Raw genomic sequence first — 18,049 nt, 5'->3', positions numbered from 1 at the left:
TGTATTTGCTTAAATGGGACTGTGCATATTAAGATGAACATATGAATGTAAATATGAATTAGCCAAAAGGCCATTTTTCAGAAGTACTTCTGAAGTCTGTGACAATGATGGAAGGAAAAGGGCCAATTAGCAAAACAGTTTCTATATGAGTTTTTTTATAAACTTCCATATCGGCCTTTGTCTGTGTAAAAATAACAGAATTATCTGCATACAGCTGGGTATTGATGTTATGACAGACATTGGGTTAGTAATTAAAATGTAAAGAAAATAAAAGTGGTCTAAGTATGGAGCCTTGAGGTACTCCAGCTTTAAAACCAAGGTAAAGTGATCCCCTTTGGCTGCTTTATCGTTTTAATGTTTCTGAGGTATGAGTTTTGTCACTAATTAGCTAACAGAAACGGAGATAAGCCTATTAGCATTAAACCAACCAAGTGACGTCATGTTTTGTACTGGCACAAGATGGCGCTAAACAGGCTCTAAACACTTATTTCTTAAATCCAGCAAGAAAAACGTTAAATGTATGACAATTTTTGACCATCACTGAAATTAGCCTTTATACATGTAATGTTTCATGTTCATTTTAACACTGATGACTGTATTGTATGCCCTTACCTGGATGTACTCAGTGAGGGTATTGAAAACCTGCTTGGCCACATTTATTGCCTTGGAGAAATTCCGCTGGCCCTGCTCATCAATCACATCTTTCCCAGAATAATACCAGTAGAAATCACTGATGGACTCCTGGAGGAGAATGAAGCAGGAGGATAAGAAGAAACATGAGAGGGCTATTTTGATTTTGATTTGTGGCAAAGTAGTAGCAGTAGTATTCAAAAGAGAAATAAAAGGAAATCATAATAATAATATTGATTAAAACATTTTTAGCTAAAAAACTTGTTTGCAGTATGTTATCAGCTGAGCTGCTATCTAAGCACAAGTTATAAAAGTCACTTATTGGCATTAACCCTCATAACATATCATCAAAACAGCTACCAAAATATTGTTTAACATGTATTTTTTTTGTAATGACCATTTACACCATCTAAACATTCTTTCTCAAAATCAGATGAACTCACTGAACCTTAAAGAAAGACCTTCCAATTCAATGAAATGGAGACATAAAAGGCAGACACATTCACAGTTTGCTGTATTTCAAAAGCTTTACCCGTCTTTCTGTGACTTTAGCTGTGTGGTTCAGTTCTATGGCAGTGAGTGCAGAAAGTGTGCTGATGAGATGGATCGTTACTGCATTTTGCCTTTGCAGGCCAGAGTGAGGGTGTTGTTCTTTAGGAAAGTGGTCAGTATTCCCTCTTTTTTATTTTAGTCTAAACTGTATGAGAAATGTTTGTCAGTAGTGGGTAAAAGAAGCTGACCTGAACTCTTAGAAGGTAGTCAACAGTGGAGATAATGATGTTAACGGTTGTGTTGTTTCCCGTTTGAGTCCTCAAGTAGTTCTGAAAGTCTGAAATAAGATACCATAAAATTCTGCGTGGAATGTGTTCAACTGAATAAATACAGTATGTCTCACAGTTCAAATCTATGTCATACTTTGCTCCATGCTATGTCTTAGAAATCACAGTTGGTTCTACTACAAGTCCATCCATAATAACCAGCAGTAATTCACATATATAAAATCACATTAAGCATTAAGGTATCTACTATTCTTTTAAAACATGGTTCAACCCATTAACGATCTAGCCATAAACAGTGAAAATGTTTTTGTGAGAGTACTGGTAAATTTTCACAAATTAAAATGTTTAGCCATTTTCCTGTGAAATTCACTGTAGAGAACTTATGCACACCTGAGTTGTGTCCTTCACAGAGCAGCTGCAGGAAGCGGAAAAGGTCACAAGTGAACTCATCATCCTGCATGACCTTCTCACCTGGCCAGAGAAAAGAAACACACACACACACACCGCACACGCCCATATACAGGTTACACACATGTACATACGGACACACATTTTCACAAGCACATACAGAGGTATGCACAAATGTACACACAATAACACAGGCATGATCAAGCACATACATAAATGCACACACACATTCATATAAACAGACACACGTACGCAGAAAAAAGTCACACCAGAGGAAACAAAAGCAGACAACATATAGGAAATGGAGAGACACACAAGAAGATGGAGAATGAAGTATTAAAAGAGGAGGCGGTAATATTGTTGTGTTTTCTTTCAGTTAGTGAAGAATGTATGGCCATTGAAAACACACACACACGCACACACGCACAAACACACACACACACAAACACACACGCACACACACACACACACACACACACACACACACACACACACTTTTGGATGAGCAGTAGGCAGTGACAACAGTTCATGGTGGGCTGGTCCCTACACTGCAGCATTTTAGAGTCAGGACTGGATTTCAGCTTTTTGGTTGGTTACTGCTTTCTGTTGTAGTAATAAAATGGCATAGCTGAGGCCGACTGCTCTGTCTGGGTGAGAATGCTGCTTTGAACGATGGAATGGGAAAGAAAAAGAAGGAATATGCAACACTTTACAGTGACTTAATACATCACTATCATGACATTACAAGAATACATCCATACAATAAGAAAACACACTGAACTGAGCTGAGAGAGAGAAAATGTATACATCTGAAACCAGGGCACTACTTTTGTAGTGCAGATACATACAGTTACAAGTATTCGCCCCCTTCCCAATTTCTTAATTTTTTGCATATTTGTTCAACTTAAAAGTTTCAGATCAAACAAATTCTAATATTCGACAAAATAAAAATAACCCAAGTAAACATGTTACGGGGGGAAAAAGCTATCCAAACCACCAGGCCTCATGTAAGAAAGTGGCACAACCTTATAACTGGTTGGCAGCAAGAACTGCAATCATGTATTTGTGATGAATAGCGATCATTCTTGCACATCCCTGTGGCCTGTTTTTCTTTCCAAAATTATTTTAATTCAGCCACACTGCAGGGTTTGTGAGCACGAACAGGCTGTTTAAGGCCATGCCAAAGCATCTAAATCTGACTTAAGTCTTGACAGTGGAGGCCGCTCCAACAGCTTTATTTTTGTTTTTGAGTCATTCAGAGGTGGACCTTCTGGTGTCATCCTGCATAACCTGAGTGCACTTGATCTTCGAGAAATGAACTGATGGCCAGACAGCAGAGAGCACAACTCGTGTTTTCATCAATTACATCAAGACATCCAGGTCCCAGGTACCATCAAACTACCAGCACAATGTTTGGCTGTTTGTATAATCTTCTTTTCATGAAATACTATGTTAATTTTATGCCAGATGTAATGCCACTCAAATTTGACAAAAATGTTGCTTTTTTCACATTGGAACTCTCCCATGGTTGCTGTTTTTGCCCAGTCACTTTCATTTTTTTAGATTGTGGCATGATATTATATACTTTGTGAGATCTTTTAGTCTACTTCACTTTGTCACATAGGTTCTAATTAAGTGATTATTTGATTGCACAGGTCTGACAGTAATCAGATAAACTAAACTCAGCCTTCCCAAAAATGTGATTGATAATAGTTATTTCGTGATTTAACAAGGGCAGGTGTGGACAGCTTGATAAATGAAAGATAATTTAAAAACTGTGTATTGTTAGAAAACTAGACCTCTTTTAAGAGATAGACCTATGGCATCAATTTGAAAATCCTAGGTGACCTTTCCCGAGTTATGGTGTTGACTAGATTTCAGAAAACCTGACCTCTGATCACCTGATCTCCATTCACCAAGATACAAACTTGTCTGAGATTTTTAGTAAATGCATTCATGGTGTCAATTTAAAATTCCTACATTCCCTCATTCTCAGGTTATCCCGTTCACACAGCTGAGTGTCCAGTAGGGTGATGACAATATTCCATTAACCTTTTTACCACTGCGGGGTAAAAACTGTTTGATGATCTGAAACATAAAGTATGACAAATATACAAAAAAACTACAAAATCGGGACCCTGGATAATACTTGTTAAAGGGCACGGTAGATCAGTTCCACCAAAATTTCAGAACGTTTGTTTTATTTATCACACTTAAAGAGTAAAAATCGTTCTTATAAAATATAACACGTGCTAGAAAAGAGTAATAATGGAATGCAAACATTTTTACAACAATGCCACTTTAGTATTTAGCAGTTTGATGAATAGTCATGTTTTTTTTGTTTCCTTTTTTTAAAACACAAAGAACATAATACATGATAACTATGTTACATTCCCTTTTTGTAATTGTTGCTCTGTAGCTTTCGTTTTATCTGGTGTTACGAATCCAACTTACTCATTCTTTACAGCAGTGTGCTACTGACTCTCCCTATTATCTCAAATTTAAGGGATAGGTTATCCTTCAGCTCGAGTCAAGACAGTGAAAAACAAAGCCTTTGCTCTACAACACGGTCGGTCAATTTTTAGTTAAATGAAGTAAAATATGGTTCAATTTATTTTATGCTGACTGACAAAGAAAGTGTGCAATACTGGTTATCCATTGTTCATCCATCCATCCATTCGCTTCCGCTTATCCTTTTCAGGGTCGCGGGGGGCGCTGGAGCCTATCCCAGCTGTCATAGGGCGAGAGGCGGGGTACACCCTGGACAGGTCGCCAGTCTGTCGCAGGGCCAACACACAGAGACAGACAACCATTCGCACTCACATTCATTCGCACATTCACACCTAGTGGCAATTTGGATTATCCAATTAACCTATCCCCACAAGCTGCACGTCTTTGGACAGTGGGAGGAAGCCGGAGTACCCGGAGAGAACCCACGCAAACACGGGGAGAACATGCAAACTCCTCACAGAAAGACCCCGGCCTGATGGTGGAATTGAACTCAGGACCTTTTTGCTGTGCGGCAACAGTGCTAACCACCGTGCCACCGTGCTGCAATTGAAAGATGTTGTTATGGATAGAAAGATGTTTTACCCTGGAGCCCAACAGGATTGGAAAGTAGTGTGCAAGTGAACAAAGTCAGGTAACAGTTTTCTGACTTATGCCACATTCCTTCAACTAAACCATTGTGTTGCAACACTTTTCACCCCACACACCCATTGCTCAGAAACCCTCTGTGATCCTGCTTTCAGTTGGGCCACCTTTGTCAAGTCTCTTTGCAGCCTGCATTTTGAACATCTTGAAATAAGACACCCAAAGACTGGGTACTGAGTCTGAGTCTGCAGAGACATTATACCTCTTTCCTGTATCAAAGACACCACGTCCCAGTGGCCCCCAGGATTACAGGCCTGTGGCACTGACATCATGAAGACCCTGGAAAGACTCATTCTTGACCAGTTCCGACCTATTGTGAGGCCACATAAGGATTCTCTTCAGTTTGCTTACCAGCGCTGCCTCATACCGCAGGATGCCATCATCTACCTGCTCAATTGTGTCTACGCCCATCTGGACCAGCTAGCGAGCACTGTGAGAGTCATGTTTTTCAACTTCCAGTGCATTCAACACCATCAGGCTGACCCTGCTTGGTGATAAGCTGACAACGACGCAGGTGGATGCCTCTCGTGTCCTGGATTGTTAATTACCTGACAGGAAGACCACAATATGTGCGTCTTTGAAAATGTGTATCTGACAAGGTGATCAGCAACACAGAGGCACCACACACTTTTCTTCGTTGAAAAGAAGGATAAGACCCTTAGGCCATGCATAGATTACAGGGGCCTCAATGAAATAACCATAAAAAACAAAAACCCCTCTCGCTAATCAGTTCCACCATTTTCACAAAACTAGATCTCTGCAATGCTTACCATCTAATCCGCATCCGGGAGAAGAAAGAATGGAAGAAAGCCTTTAACACACCACTGGGCCATTTTGAATATTTAGTCATGCCTTTTGGACTCACAAATACACCATAAGTATTCCAAGCTCTGATCAATGATGTACTAAGAGACTTTCTAAACTAATTTGTACTTGTCTATCTGGATGACATCTTGATCTTTTCCAGGAATAGAGAGGAACACCAAGTTCACGTCCAAGCCGTCCTACAGCGCCTGCTGAAAAACAGACTCTAGGTTAAAGCTAAAAAGCGTGAATTTCACTCCCTCTCAGTGACTTTTCTTGGTTATGTTCTTGCAGAAGGGCAGGTGAAGACAGACCCCGCCAAGATCCAAGCCATGGCGGAATGGCCTACCCCAACGTCCTGTAAACACCTCAAACGCTTTCTTGAATTAGCCCATTTCTATCACCGCTTCATATGAAAATATAGCCATGTATCTGCACCCCTCACCACTCTCACCTCCACCAAACAACCTTTTCTCTGGAACCCAGAGGCTGAGGCCAATTTCAAAAGACTGGAACATCTGCTCACCTCAGACCCTATTCATCCAAACTCCACTATGCCTTTCATCATAGAGGTAGATGCTTCAGATTCAGGGATTGGGGCTATTTTGTCACAATATTCAGGTCCTAAAGCCAAGTTACAGGCATGCACCTTTTTCTCTTGCCTCTCTCTCTTCTCTCTCTCTCTCTCTCTCGGAGCAAAACTATAATGTAGGAGACCGGGAGTTGTTAGCCATGAAACCTGGGAGATTAACGAGACCATCCAGCAGGCTCTGCAAGATGAGCCTGATCTGGGGTCTGGTCCCCTGGGTCGCATGTATGTCCCCTCGGCAGTTCGGGCTGCGGTTCTGAGATGGGTCCACACTGCTAAGTTCTCAGCAGTTCCCTGGGGTGTTGTAGAACCATCTTGCTAATAAAACGCCATTTTGGTGGAGGACCTTAGAAAAGGATGTAAAGGAGTATGTTGCTGCCTGCTCCACCTGTGCCCACAGCAAAACCTCGACACAGCAGGCCTCCTCAAACCCTTAACTTTACCCTCACATCCCTGGTCTCACATAGCATTAGAATTTGTCACCGGTTTACTGGCCTCATCTGGGAAATCAGTAATCCTCTCTATCATTGACAGATTCTCCAAGTCAGCTCACTTCGTGGCCCTGGAAAAACTCCCCTCAGCTGCTGAGACAGCCCAGCTCATGGTAGACCATGTATTCAGGCTCCATGGAATCCTGTCCGAGATCACTTCTGACTGGGGGCCGCAGTTTGTGTCTCAGGTATGGAATTCATTCTGCACAGCCCTTGGAGCCCGTGTAAACCTAAGTTCCAGACATCACCAATGGCCACCAACGGCCAGACTGAACATTTAAATTAAGAACTGGAATCTGTTGTGTCGCCACTCACAAACCGGGCTGCCTTCTCCCCTGGGTGGAGTATGCAAACAATGCACATATTTCCTCCTCTACTGGTCTGTCACCTTTTGAGGTATCCCTTGGCTATCAACCACCCCTGTTTCCTGAGGATGAGGCAGACCTCGCCTGTGCCCTCCGTGCAACACCACTTAAGACGCTGCTGCAACATCTGTCGTAGAATGAGGGAAATGTTACAGAAAGCAGTTGCCCACCAGCGGTACTACGCGGCCCTCCGCACACCGGCACCCAGGTACACACCTGGACAAAAGGTATGGCTTTCCACCAGGGACGTACCTCTCAGGTCTGTGACTGGCAAGCTTGTACCCCGTTTCATTGGACCCTATGAGGTAGACACAGTCATCCCTCCATCCACACTCAAACTGAAACTTCCTGCTGCCATAAAGATCCGTCCTACCTTCCACTTTTCCTGAGTAAAGCCAGAGCTCACGAGTCCGTTGTGCTCGCCGGCCGACCCCCCTCTATCCACCCAGCTTGTTGAGGGTCATCCGGCCTGTACAGTCCGAAGGATCCTGGACGTCCGCTGGCATGGTCAGTTGCGACAGTACCTGGTGAATTGGGAGGGGCATGGCCCTGAAGAGCACGCCTGGGTCCCCAGGTCTTTCATTCTTGTCAGCTCTCTTGTTTCTGATTGTTACAGGTTGCGTCGAGGCTAACCAGCTGCTGGGAGGCATTCCTTGAAGGGGGGGTACTGTCATTGACCGTGTGAGCAGCTGGGTGTGGCCGGTGTGGATCCCTGCCTCCTGTAACCACCTTAGGGCGGGCCTACCATCCTCTCACCTGGGCAGTGCACCTGCGATTAATCCTGGACAGTCAATTGAGGGTATTTATGGCCAACTTCACTACCACCTCGCCACCAGTTCATCAACTCACCCAAGTTAGTAACAGGCTCTAATGCTAAGCTCAAGATCCAAGATCCTTATACGTTTACCTTGTTGTCTTTTCTCCTAGCTCAACTCACCTGCTATACTACAACATCATCACTTCGGTTTACCTGCTAGACTCTGGACACAAACCCATCCACTCGGATCTCTGCCTTCCTCCTTAGCCTCAGCCTCATCCTGGCCAAGTAAGCCACTCCATTCCAGCAATAACTATAGCTCCAGGACCAACCCATGCACCCACTAATTCCTTTCCTCTCTCTCTCCCTCTAATACACTCCGTGAGCACCACTTCAGTCTCCATTTAAGTAACGTGTCTCCGGCTGCTGTGCTAGGATCACCTGCCCTGTACTGTATTGTGTGTTAAGGCAAGGTTCTTGGTTTTGTTCCTCCACTAGTGTTCCCCCCACCAAGCCCTATATTATATATCAGGCCACGTCAAGTTCCTATGTTTGTCTCTCCTTGTTGTCCTTGGCCTTTGTAAGTAAAACCACTACTTTAGTTCAACTATCCTGCTTCCGCACTTCGTCCCGCACTTGGGTCCAGTTTTGTACAGGCCTCCGGCCCCCTTGACAATCCCATCCTCTTCTTTCTGCAACACCTCAGCTGGGAGGTCTTGGTCTCTGATCCTTGGTTGTTAACCACACTCTCCAAAGGATACATTCTCCAATTAAGGTAATGGCCCTCAAAGTTCAATGGAGTTTGTCACAGATTCTCTGAAGGCTCAGGCTCTGAGGCAGTAAGTCATATCACATCTGGAGAAAATCACTTCCTTATTCCTAAAACATGGACACCTACACCATTTTAAAATAGTTTGCATCGACATGCATTACATGCACCATTATGGTTACATTCTTGCTTCTGCAGACGAGAGGCATGTGAATTCTTACATTATTGGACAGCTGGTTTATATTTGCCCCAGTTCAGGAGCAGGCATACTCAAACACAACAGCTCTTCTTGTATAGATGTATTGTATAGTTTTCAAATTTCAAGGCAGGAGTTCATTAGTGTTGCACTTGTTGCAAATAAGGACAATCTCAGCCTCCTTCCTCATTTAGTGAGAGGTAGAATGTAGAATTCAGTGTGCCCCTTCAGCCAGGGGCATAATTTCCAAGGGGGTTAGACTCCCCCCCTCCCCCCCCCCAAATAATCAGACCCAACCGATATACCCCCCCCCCCCCAATACAATTATGAATTATCTAGCATAAATAGGATTTTCTCTACTCATTTCAATTATTATCAGCAAAATAGTTGCATGTTTAATCCTCTGGGAATAGATTTATTCATTCATTTAGACAGAGAGCTTGACACCCCCCCCCCCCCCCCCCCCCCCCAATGTTCAGCACAAAGTTAAGCCGATGCCTTCAGTTACTATGAAAACTGACAGTGACAGCTGCAAATTTCGTATTAGGGTTCACTTCATTGTGGCTATTTCGGGTCTAAATCGACAGGTTGAACATCAACCCCCAAAGACACCAATGCAGCAATGCAGACTGTTGGTGGTCTCAAGGCAATGCCTTCTTGTGTCATGATGTTTCTTTCAGATCGTAGTAGGTGGTGGTTATATTATATGGAGAACCACAGGCCAATTAGACAGCCCTGGAATCTACAGCAGAGGTTGCTACACAACATTGTGTTGAAACAGTGAGATGCTTGGCTACAAATTGAACAGCCACAAGGGGCAGTACCCTCCATGGAGAAGGAGGCTAGAGGGCAAGATCAAAGTAGCATGGAGGGAGGTTAGCCAACTAACGGAGTTGCAGAAAGGTGCGGCAAAGAAGGTGCATAAGAAATACAGCAAACTGTCCATACCTGAGGCCTTGGAAACTGCCAAGCAAAGACTCACAGCCTTGGCCAGCCGCTTGAGGAGGTACACCAGAGAGATAGAAGGCAGGAGAATAAACCAGCTGTTCTCCACAGAACCAGCAAAGGTGTACTCTCAGTGGCAAGGGAACAATAAGAGAACAGCACCACCAAGGCTGGAGACGGAGCAATACTGGAAGAGCATATGGGAGAAGGACGCAACCCATAACGGCAATGCTCAGTGGCTAGTGGATCTGAGGGCAGACCATAGCGACCTCCCTGAACAGGGTCCAGTAACCATCACAGTGGCAGATATCCAAGAAAGGGTCTCCAGTATGAAGAGTTGGACAGCACCAGGGCCCGACATGGTTCACGCCTACTGCCTGAAGAAGCTGACTGCACTCCATGAGCGTCTGGCAGCACAAATGAACCAGCTGCTAGTTAACGAGAGACACCCGGAATGGCTAACCGAAGGTCGGACGGTCCTGATCCCCAAGGACCCCAAGAAGGGACCGGTCCCCTCCAACTACCGACCAATAACCTGCCTCAGTACTACATGGAAGCTCCTGTCAGGCATCATATCGGCTAAGATGAACAGGCACATGGGTCAATACATGAGCGGGACACAGAAAGGAATTGGCAAGAATACCAGAGGCGCAAAACACCAGCTACTGGTAGACAGAACAGTCAGCAGAGACTGCAAGACCAGACTGACCAACCTGTGCACTGCCTGGATTGATTACAAGAAGGCCTATGACTCAATGCCCCACAGCTGGATACTGGAATGCCTAGAATTGTACAAGATCAATGGGACCCTAAGAGCCTTCATCAGGAACTCAATGGGGATGTGGCGTACAACACTAGAGGCCAACTCCAAGCCCATAGCACAAGTCACCATCAAGTGCGGGATATACCAAGGAGATGCTCTGTCCCCACTGCTGTTCTGCATAGGCCTGAACCCCCTCAGTGAGATCATTAACAAGACTGGCTACGGATACCGACTACGGAATGGAGCAGTTGTCAGCCACCTCCTGTACATGGATGACATCAAGCTGTATGCCAAGAGTGAACGAGACATCGATTCACTGATCCACACTACCAGGCTATACAGCAATGACACTGGAATGTCGTTCGGACTGGAGAAGTGTAGTCGGATGGTAACAAAGAGAGGGAAGGTAGTCAGAACTGAGGGGATTGAACTACCAGAAGGCAACATTGCAGACATAGAGGACAGTTACAAGTACCTGGGGATCCCGCAGGCGAATGGGAACCATGAAGAGGCCGCTAGAAAAGCTGCAACCACCAAGTACCTGCAGAGGGTCAGGCAAGTCCTGAGGAGTCAGCTGAACGGTAAGAACAAGATCCGGGCCATTAACACGTACGCCCTGCCCGTGATCAGGTACCCTGCTGGGGTAATAGGCTGGCCAAAGGAGGAGATAGAAGCCACTGACATAAAGACAAGAAAGCTCCTTACCATGCATGGAGGGTTTCACCCCAAGTGCAGCACCCTGAGGCTGTACGCTAAGTGGAAGGAAGGGGGCCGGGGATGAGACAACGAACATCCAAGAATACATTGGGAAGATGGCCCCAACTGACCGAGTGCTCAGTGAATACCTCAGGCAGCAGAAACCCAAGAAAGAGGAGGGAGACGAGGAACCATCATGGAAGGACAGGCCCCTGCACGGTATGTACCACCGGCAGATAGAGGAGGTGGCTGATATCCAGAAATCCTACCAATGGCTGGACAAAGCTGGACTGAAAGACAGCACAGAGGCACTAATCATGGCAGCACAAGAACAAGCTCTGAGTACAAGATCCATAGAGGCTGGGGTCTATCACACCAGGCAAGACCCCAGGTGCAGGCTGTGTAAAGATGCCCCAGAGACAATCCAGCACATAACAGCAGGGTGCAAGATGCTAGCAGGCAAGGCATACATGGAATGCCATAACCAAGTGGCCGGCATAGTGTACAGGAACATCTGTGCCGAGTATAACCTGGAAGTCCCGAGGTCAAAATGGGAGATGCCCCCAAGGGTGGTGGAGAATGACCGAGCTAAGATCCTGTGGGACTTCCAGATACAGATGGACAAAATGGTGGTGGCTAACCAACCGGACATAGTGGTGGTAGACAAACAGAAGAAGACGGCCGTAGTGATCGATGTAGCGGTTCCGAATGACAGCAATATCAGGAAGAAGGAACACGAGAAGCTGGAGAAATACCAAGGGCTCAGAGAAGAGCTCGAGAGGATGTGGAGGGTGAAGGTAACGGTGGTCCCCGTGGTAATCGGAGCACTAGGTGCGGTGACTCCCAAGCTAGGCGAGTGGCTCCAGCAGATCCCGGGAACAACATCGGAGATCTCTGTCCAGAAGAGCGCAGTCCTGGGAACAGCTAAGATACTGCACAGGACCCTCAAGCTCCCAGGCCTCTGGTAGAGGACCCGAGCTTGAAGGATAAACCGCCCGCAGGGGCGTGCTGGGTGTTTTTTTTTATATATATATATATATATATATATGTATATCTCCTGGGTGACTTTCTCTTGAATGATTTTCAGAAAACTCGACCTCTGACTTTTACCTTGACATTAAGGTCAGTGAGATTTGAACTCACCTAGGATTTCAAAGTGATACCATAGATGCATTTACTACAAATTCAGAACGACTTCCGCCTTTATTGCATTCACAAGATTTTTGTGTTGTGATGACAATAGCCCCTCCCCGTAGCCTTTTACGGCAGATGGGTAACAATAGTTCACACGTTAACACATTAATTTATTCTAAACAGAACTATAAGCTGGACTTAAACTGGGCTATTTTCCTTTGTGCAAGGAGGAACAGGATGAGGACTACCAGAGACCTAAAAATTGACCCCCAGCACGCTACTGGTGTGAACTTCTCTGGCCAAACAATTCCACATTGTTTACTGAGAGCACAGCTCATGCGAGCCAAGGTTTTTTTCCCCCATGGATTTCTACATAATCACCTTGCGCTACAATGGCAGGATTAAATTCTTGGATGGATAAAATAGCTCAATCATAAGACTTAGGGTTAGATTTATAAATGGTCTGGAGTCTCAGTCCTGAAGACCACAAAAAAGAAGAGAAAAATTTCTAACATATGTATATGCTTTTATATGAATAATATAGATTCTCCTCCAGCCTCCCCACATTGATCTCACTTACTATACTTTTTCAGAGAAACGCACAAATGTAAAACCTGCACTTACACTTTCTACTGGTGTACTGTTACTCCCTCACGCACATATTTGCACTGGTCTTGGAAGAATGCTGTCAATAAAATCAATTGGTGGTGCCTTTGTATATAAATTGTTAGTAGATCACAGATCAACAGCATCAACACAAATGTATAAATAACAGCCAACAGTTCCCTAATTCTTTGTCTTTTCATGTCCTTACAATGAAACTTAAACAACTGGTAGTGTAAAGGCAATAACATAGGTATGTTAAAGGCTTGCTTAAAACTGACTAAAGATAAAAATGAAAGCACTTCTAGTCTTTTAAAAATGTTACAATTTATAGACACACATACAAGATATACAACCAAACCATGAGCTTAAGACACAATACTGGGGTGAAAATAAGTTCAAACATAAAATCTAAAAAAATCAGTTATAAGATCATGGTTATTCAAGTTTTGTTAACATACAATGAACAAATACAGTGAGTACAGAACACATCTCAGCCAGTAAATGGAGAGAAAAAGAGGGTAAGGAAGAAAAGATGGTTCAGATTTCACAAAACTGGCGGAGCAGCATGGCCAAAAACAGCCACTTTCATGTCTCAAGTGCAACATTCAAAAGGAAAAAGAAAAGGAAGGGAGACTGAAGAGGGCGAAATGTACAAAGATTAGAAATGAGAAGGGCTGCAATTAATTAGTTTATTTTATACATACATACACACACATTATATATAAATTAAAGGAACACTTTTTAATCCAAGTATACCATCAAGATACCATCAAGGCAGTTAACCTACGGTATATGGTATATGGTATAGTGAGTTAAGTAACAGAGAGTGTTGTTGATCAGTTTAGCTGCTTTGGTGTTATCTTATAGAGCTGACCCTACAGGGGACAAGTAGTTCAAATCCTTCAGGATGCACATTAATACATGCCATTTCCAGAACATTTGCTGTGTCTCCTAGCACAGTCAAGAGCATGGAGGAGATTTCAGAAGATAGGGAGCTATTCTAGAAGGACTGCACTGTAAAAGGACCATAACCCATCAGTAGGAACACGTTGAGCACTGCCAGACCTACAAAATGGTCACTGGTGTGAACTTATCGGCCAAACAATCATATGTTATGCTGCCAGTAACACCATTCAGCATTTCAGCTTTTCACAGATGAGATTAAGTTAACCTTGACACGTGTGACAGACGTGAAAGGGTCTGGAGACGCAGTGGAGAACGTTATGCTGCCTGTAACATCAGCATGAATGGTGTAGTGATGGGTCAGTGATAGTCTGAGAAGGCATATTGATGGACAAACACACAGACCAACAGGATAGGCAATAGAGATTGACAGACCACGTGACTTTCGCGCATCGCATGCCGGGTACTAGTGGCAAAACAATCAAAGCAATGCATCAAACGCAAGCATTTGCATCACCGCAAAACGTTCATTCTCCGGTTCCAATACCTTCTTGCTTTTTCTTTGCCCCCCCAAAAAAGGTATGTACAAAACGAAGAAGAACAATGCCGGTCCGTACAAAGACAGACTTGATGAAAAGTCAAAGAAAAGATACGAGGAAAAAATCAAAGGTGTGAAAGGGTCAGACCCTCACGAGCACACAGAGGGACAAAAGACGTTAGCGTGCTGCCCAACTTTCACCACGCTCAGATTTATAATCATATGGTTCTTGGAGTGAGTGCATACACTCATGAAGTTTAGTAACTTCAGGTCACTGCAACAAGCCCAGGTACAGTTTACCGACGAATGGGTGCAGGACCTTGAAATGCACCGTGTAGAACGAAAGACCATCGTACGAACAAAGGTAAGTTTACCAGTCTCACAAATCGTCTTGATAAATACACATTCGTTAACCGTTTATTAATAGGACCTTTGAGCTCAACGGTAATTAATTAGTAGTGGAAATAATTTCTGGTAGCATTACAGAAATGTAGCAGTGACAATAATATTGTATGCTGTAATCGCACTGGGCAATTAGTGATACAAAACAACTGTTTTATCCTGTGAATAAAAGTATATGTTTTTGTCATTGTACCATGGTAATAACAGAAGCGAAACGCAATATTGTGTCAGGACAATTCACTATTTATGCACAATAAAACAAAAGAGCATAGTGCGACAATTTCTGTTCAGCGCCAGACTTGCTTGTAACCTATATCACCAGTTATGTTATGAAAAATGACGTATTACCTACTACAAAACACTGACCTTTGTGTAAATGCTTGGAGCAGACTAACATGTGAGCTGGAGTGTTCTGGGACCTTATATTTGGTCTTCGAATGGCTGCAATCCAGGCCATCCGTCGGCTATTTGTTACTTCGGAAACATGGCTCGAACAATTTCTCTTCAACGACGTAATCCGATAACAACCGATCTCTTTACCCGTCGGCTTCCCGTGGCTGTCATGCGACCGGCTATTGCAGTTAATAATACAACGGCTTCTTGACATTTTTTGCGTTTCTTTTTATCGCTGTGTGACTGTTTTCAATTGAAAGCCTGCGTGCGCTAGTACCGCTTGCCACGTGTTCCCAGAATCCTTTGCGGTTTTACCCCTGAATGATGTCACATTTTCAATCTCTATAGCACCCTGACTACCAACAGGTATCGGGATGATACCTATTGGAAGTCAGGCCCTGTCAGACGCTATGGTCGTTCAGTGGGTCCTGGTGCATGACAATGGCCTCATGTGGTGAGAGTATGCAAGCTGTTCCTGGAGGATGAAAGGCGTGATACCACTGACTAGTCAGGCCCCTATGTTCACCAGACCTAATCCAACAGTATACCTCAGGTACTTGTAAAATGTACTACATTCAGTCCATCCAACCTTGTTAGATTGCACCTCCAACGGCCCAGGAGCTCACTGATGGCCTGGTCTTGATCTGGGAGGAGATCCCCCAGGACACTGTGCTTAATCTCATTAGGAACATGTGCTAATGTTGTTAGGCATACATACAAGCATGTGGGGGCCACACAAACTACCAAGTTTGAGTTGCTGCAAGGAAATGTCAGCAAAATGGACTAAACTGCGCACATTATTTTTTCACTCTGATTTCATTGGTTTCATTTCCAATGAATGTCCTTTCATTGCTAACACATTACCCAGTTCATATTAGTAGATTAGTAGATATCTAGCATGGTTTTTACCCCATTGGGATCCAATGTTTTCAAAGTGTTCCTTTAACTTTAAGCAGTGCATATATATACATATATAATGTGTGAGTATCTCTGTGTGTATAGTCATGAAGAAGAAAGTACATCCCCTTTCAATTTGAAGGCTTTACATAATTAGGTCATAAAAAAAAACCTTATCAGGTCTTAAAATTAGTGAAATCCATCTTAAGATGAACAACAACACAAGACGTACTGTTTCATTATTTACATTGTGCCTGTACATTGTGGTTTTGGCTGGTGGAAGTTGTTTCACTGTGCCTTCAGGTCAGGGAATGGGTTTGGTCGTTTGGCGCATAAGCACAAACAACAGTTCAGAGTACCCAGCCTTCTTGGAGTCACTGGGTGGGGTGCTTCATCTGGTGACTGAGATGTCCTACTGGGAAACTTCAATGATCAGGTCCACTAGTCCGTGATTGATTTTGTGACAGTGTCAGCTGTCAACTGATCATCACCTGGCGGTTGGTTTAATCAGGTGGCGGCGAAGGATGCTGGACAGAATTGTGAAGGTGTGCTGAAAACACCTGCCAGAAGCCCTGGTTCATGAGCTCTTCGACTCTCACCTCCAGCCTTCCGAGGGACGAAGGAATGCTGCTGGAGGTTGTTGGAGGTTGCTCAACAACCTCCATTGTTGGGCATGCTGAAAGGGGCAAGGTGGTTGGTACCTGTTATGATGGTAATCCCCAAACCAGATGGTGGGTGCTGGAGATGAAGGGAGCGATCAAGCTGAAGAAGTCCTACAGGGCTTGTGTAGCCTTAGGGACTTTGGAAGCAGCTGACAGGTACCAGCAGAGCCACATACCTTTCAGCTGTTTTTGTGCTCGGGTGATAGATGAAGCAAAATCTTATGTGTGGGAGGAGTTCAGTGAGGCCATGGAAAAAGACTGCCTCAAAGTGGTTAGGAATCCTAAATTCCTAAAGGCCCTGGGTTGTCCTGGTTGACGCATTGCATGGAAATCTGCAGATGTGCCTCTGGGGGCTTTAAGAAGGTGGGCTAGAGTGTGTACTTCAACCACAGGGGGATCACACTCCTCAGCCTCTCTGGGAAGGTCTAGTGTGGTGGAAAGTTAATTAATTAATTAATTAATTAATTAATTAATTAAACCGTATGACTGTTCCCACCACTAACACATGACCCTACGCTGTGTTCACTGCATCATTCCATGTTTGGCACTGATCACCACCTGCACTCATGTATATATCATGTATATATCTATCCACTTGGCACTTTTAATTCTTATTTTTATATTTTTATGACAGTATGTTTGCACTGAAGCACCGCAGCAATTTCCTAATGTTGTAAACCTGCTCAACATTTGGCAATAAAACCCTTTCTGATTCTGATTCTGATTCTGATTAGTCAAACCTCGGATACAGGAGGAACAGTGCTGTTTTCGTACTGGTCGTGGAACACTGGACCAGCTCTTCATCCTCCTACGGATATTTCAGAGTGAGTGGGAGTTTGCCCAGCCAGTCTACATTTCTTTTGTGAACTTACTGGTCGATCTACATCCCTACCCTCACCTATGATCATGAGCTACGGGTAGTGACTATAAGAATGAGATCACGGATATACAGTGGTGTGAAGAACTGTTTGCCCCCTTCTTGAGCTCCTATTTTTTATACGTTTTTCACATTTAGATGTTTCAGATTATCAAACTGGCAATGAGCCACAGCATCTCAGTGGAATTCAGGTCAGGACTTTCATTAAGCCACTTTGTAAGTATTAAGAGGTGGACTTGCTGGTGTATTTTGGATCATTGTCATGCTGCAGAACCCAAATGCACTTCAGCTT

At 44.0% G+C, this 18,049-nt stretch overlaps 1 protein-coding gene across 7 annotated transcripts in view; it reads right to left on the bottom strand.

The window, feature by feature from the left end:
* Positions 1 to 18,049, bottom strand: part of ryr2a (ryanodine receptor 2a (cardiac)) — a 301,573-nt gene that overhangs the window by 39,297 nt on the left and 244,227 nt on the right. For all 7 annotated transcript variants that reach the window (XM_026177557.1, XM_026177561.1, XM_026177558.1 and 4 more), the window contains 3 exons: positions 1,800 to 1,880; positions 1,371 to 1,459; positions 613 to 741 (listed from right to left, as the gene is read on the bottom strand). In XM_026177557.1, coding sequence (XP_026033342.1) covers positions 613 to 741; positions 1,371 to 1,459; positions 1,800 to 1,880 — 299 coding nt within the window. The remainder of the gene's footprint in view (positions 1 to 612; positions 742 to 1,370; positions 1,460 to 1,799; positions 1,881 to 18,049) is intronic.

Source organism: Astatotilapia calliptera, chromosome 8, assembly GCF_900246225.1.
Source record: "Astatotilapia calliptera chromosome 8, fAstCal1.2, whole genome shotgun sequence".
Lineage (NCBI taxonomy): Eukaryota > Metazoa > Chordata > Actinopteri > Cichliformes > Cichlidae > Astatotilapia > Astatotilapia calliptera.
Note: the sequence above shows the minus strand (reverse complement) of the source record. Positions and strands in the feature narration are given on the sequence as shown.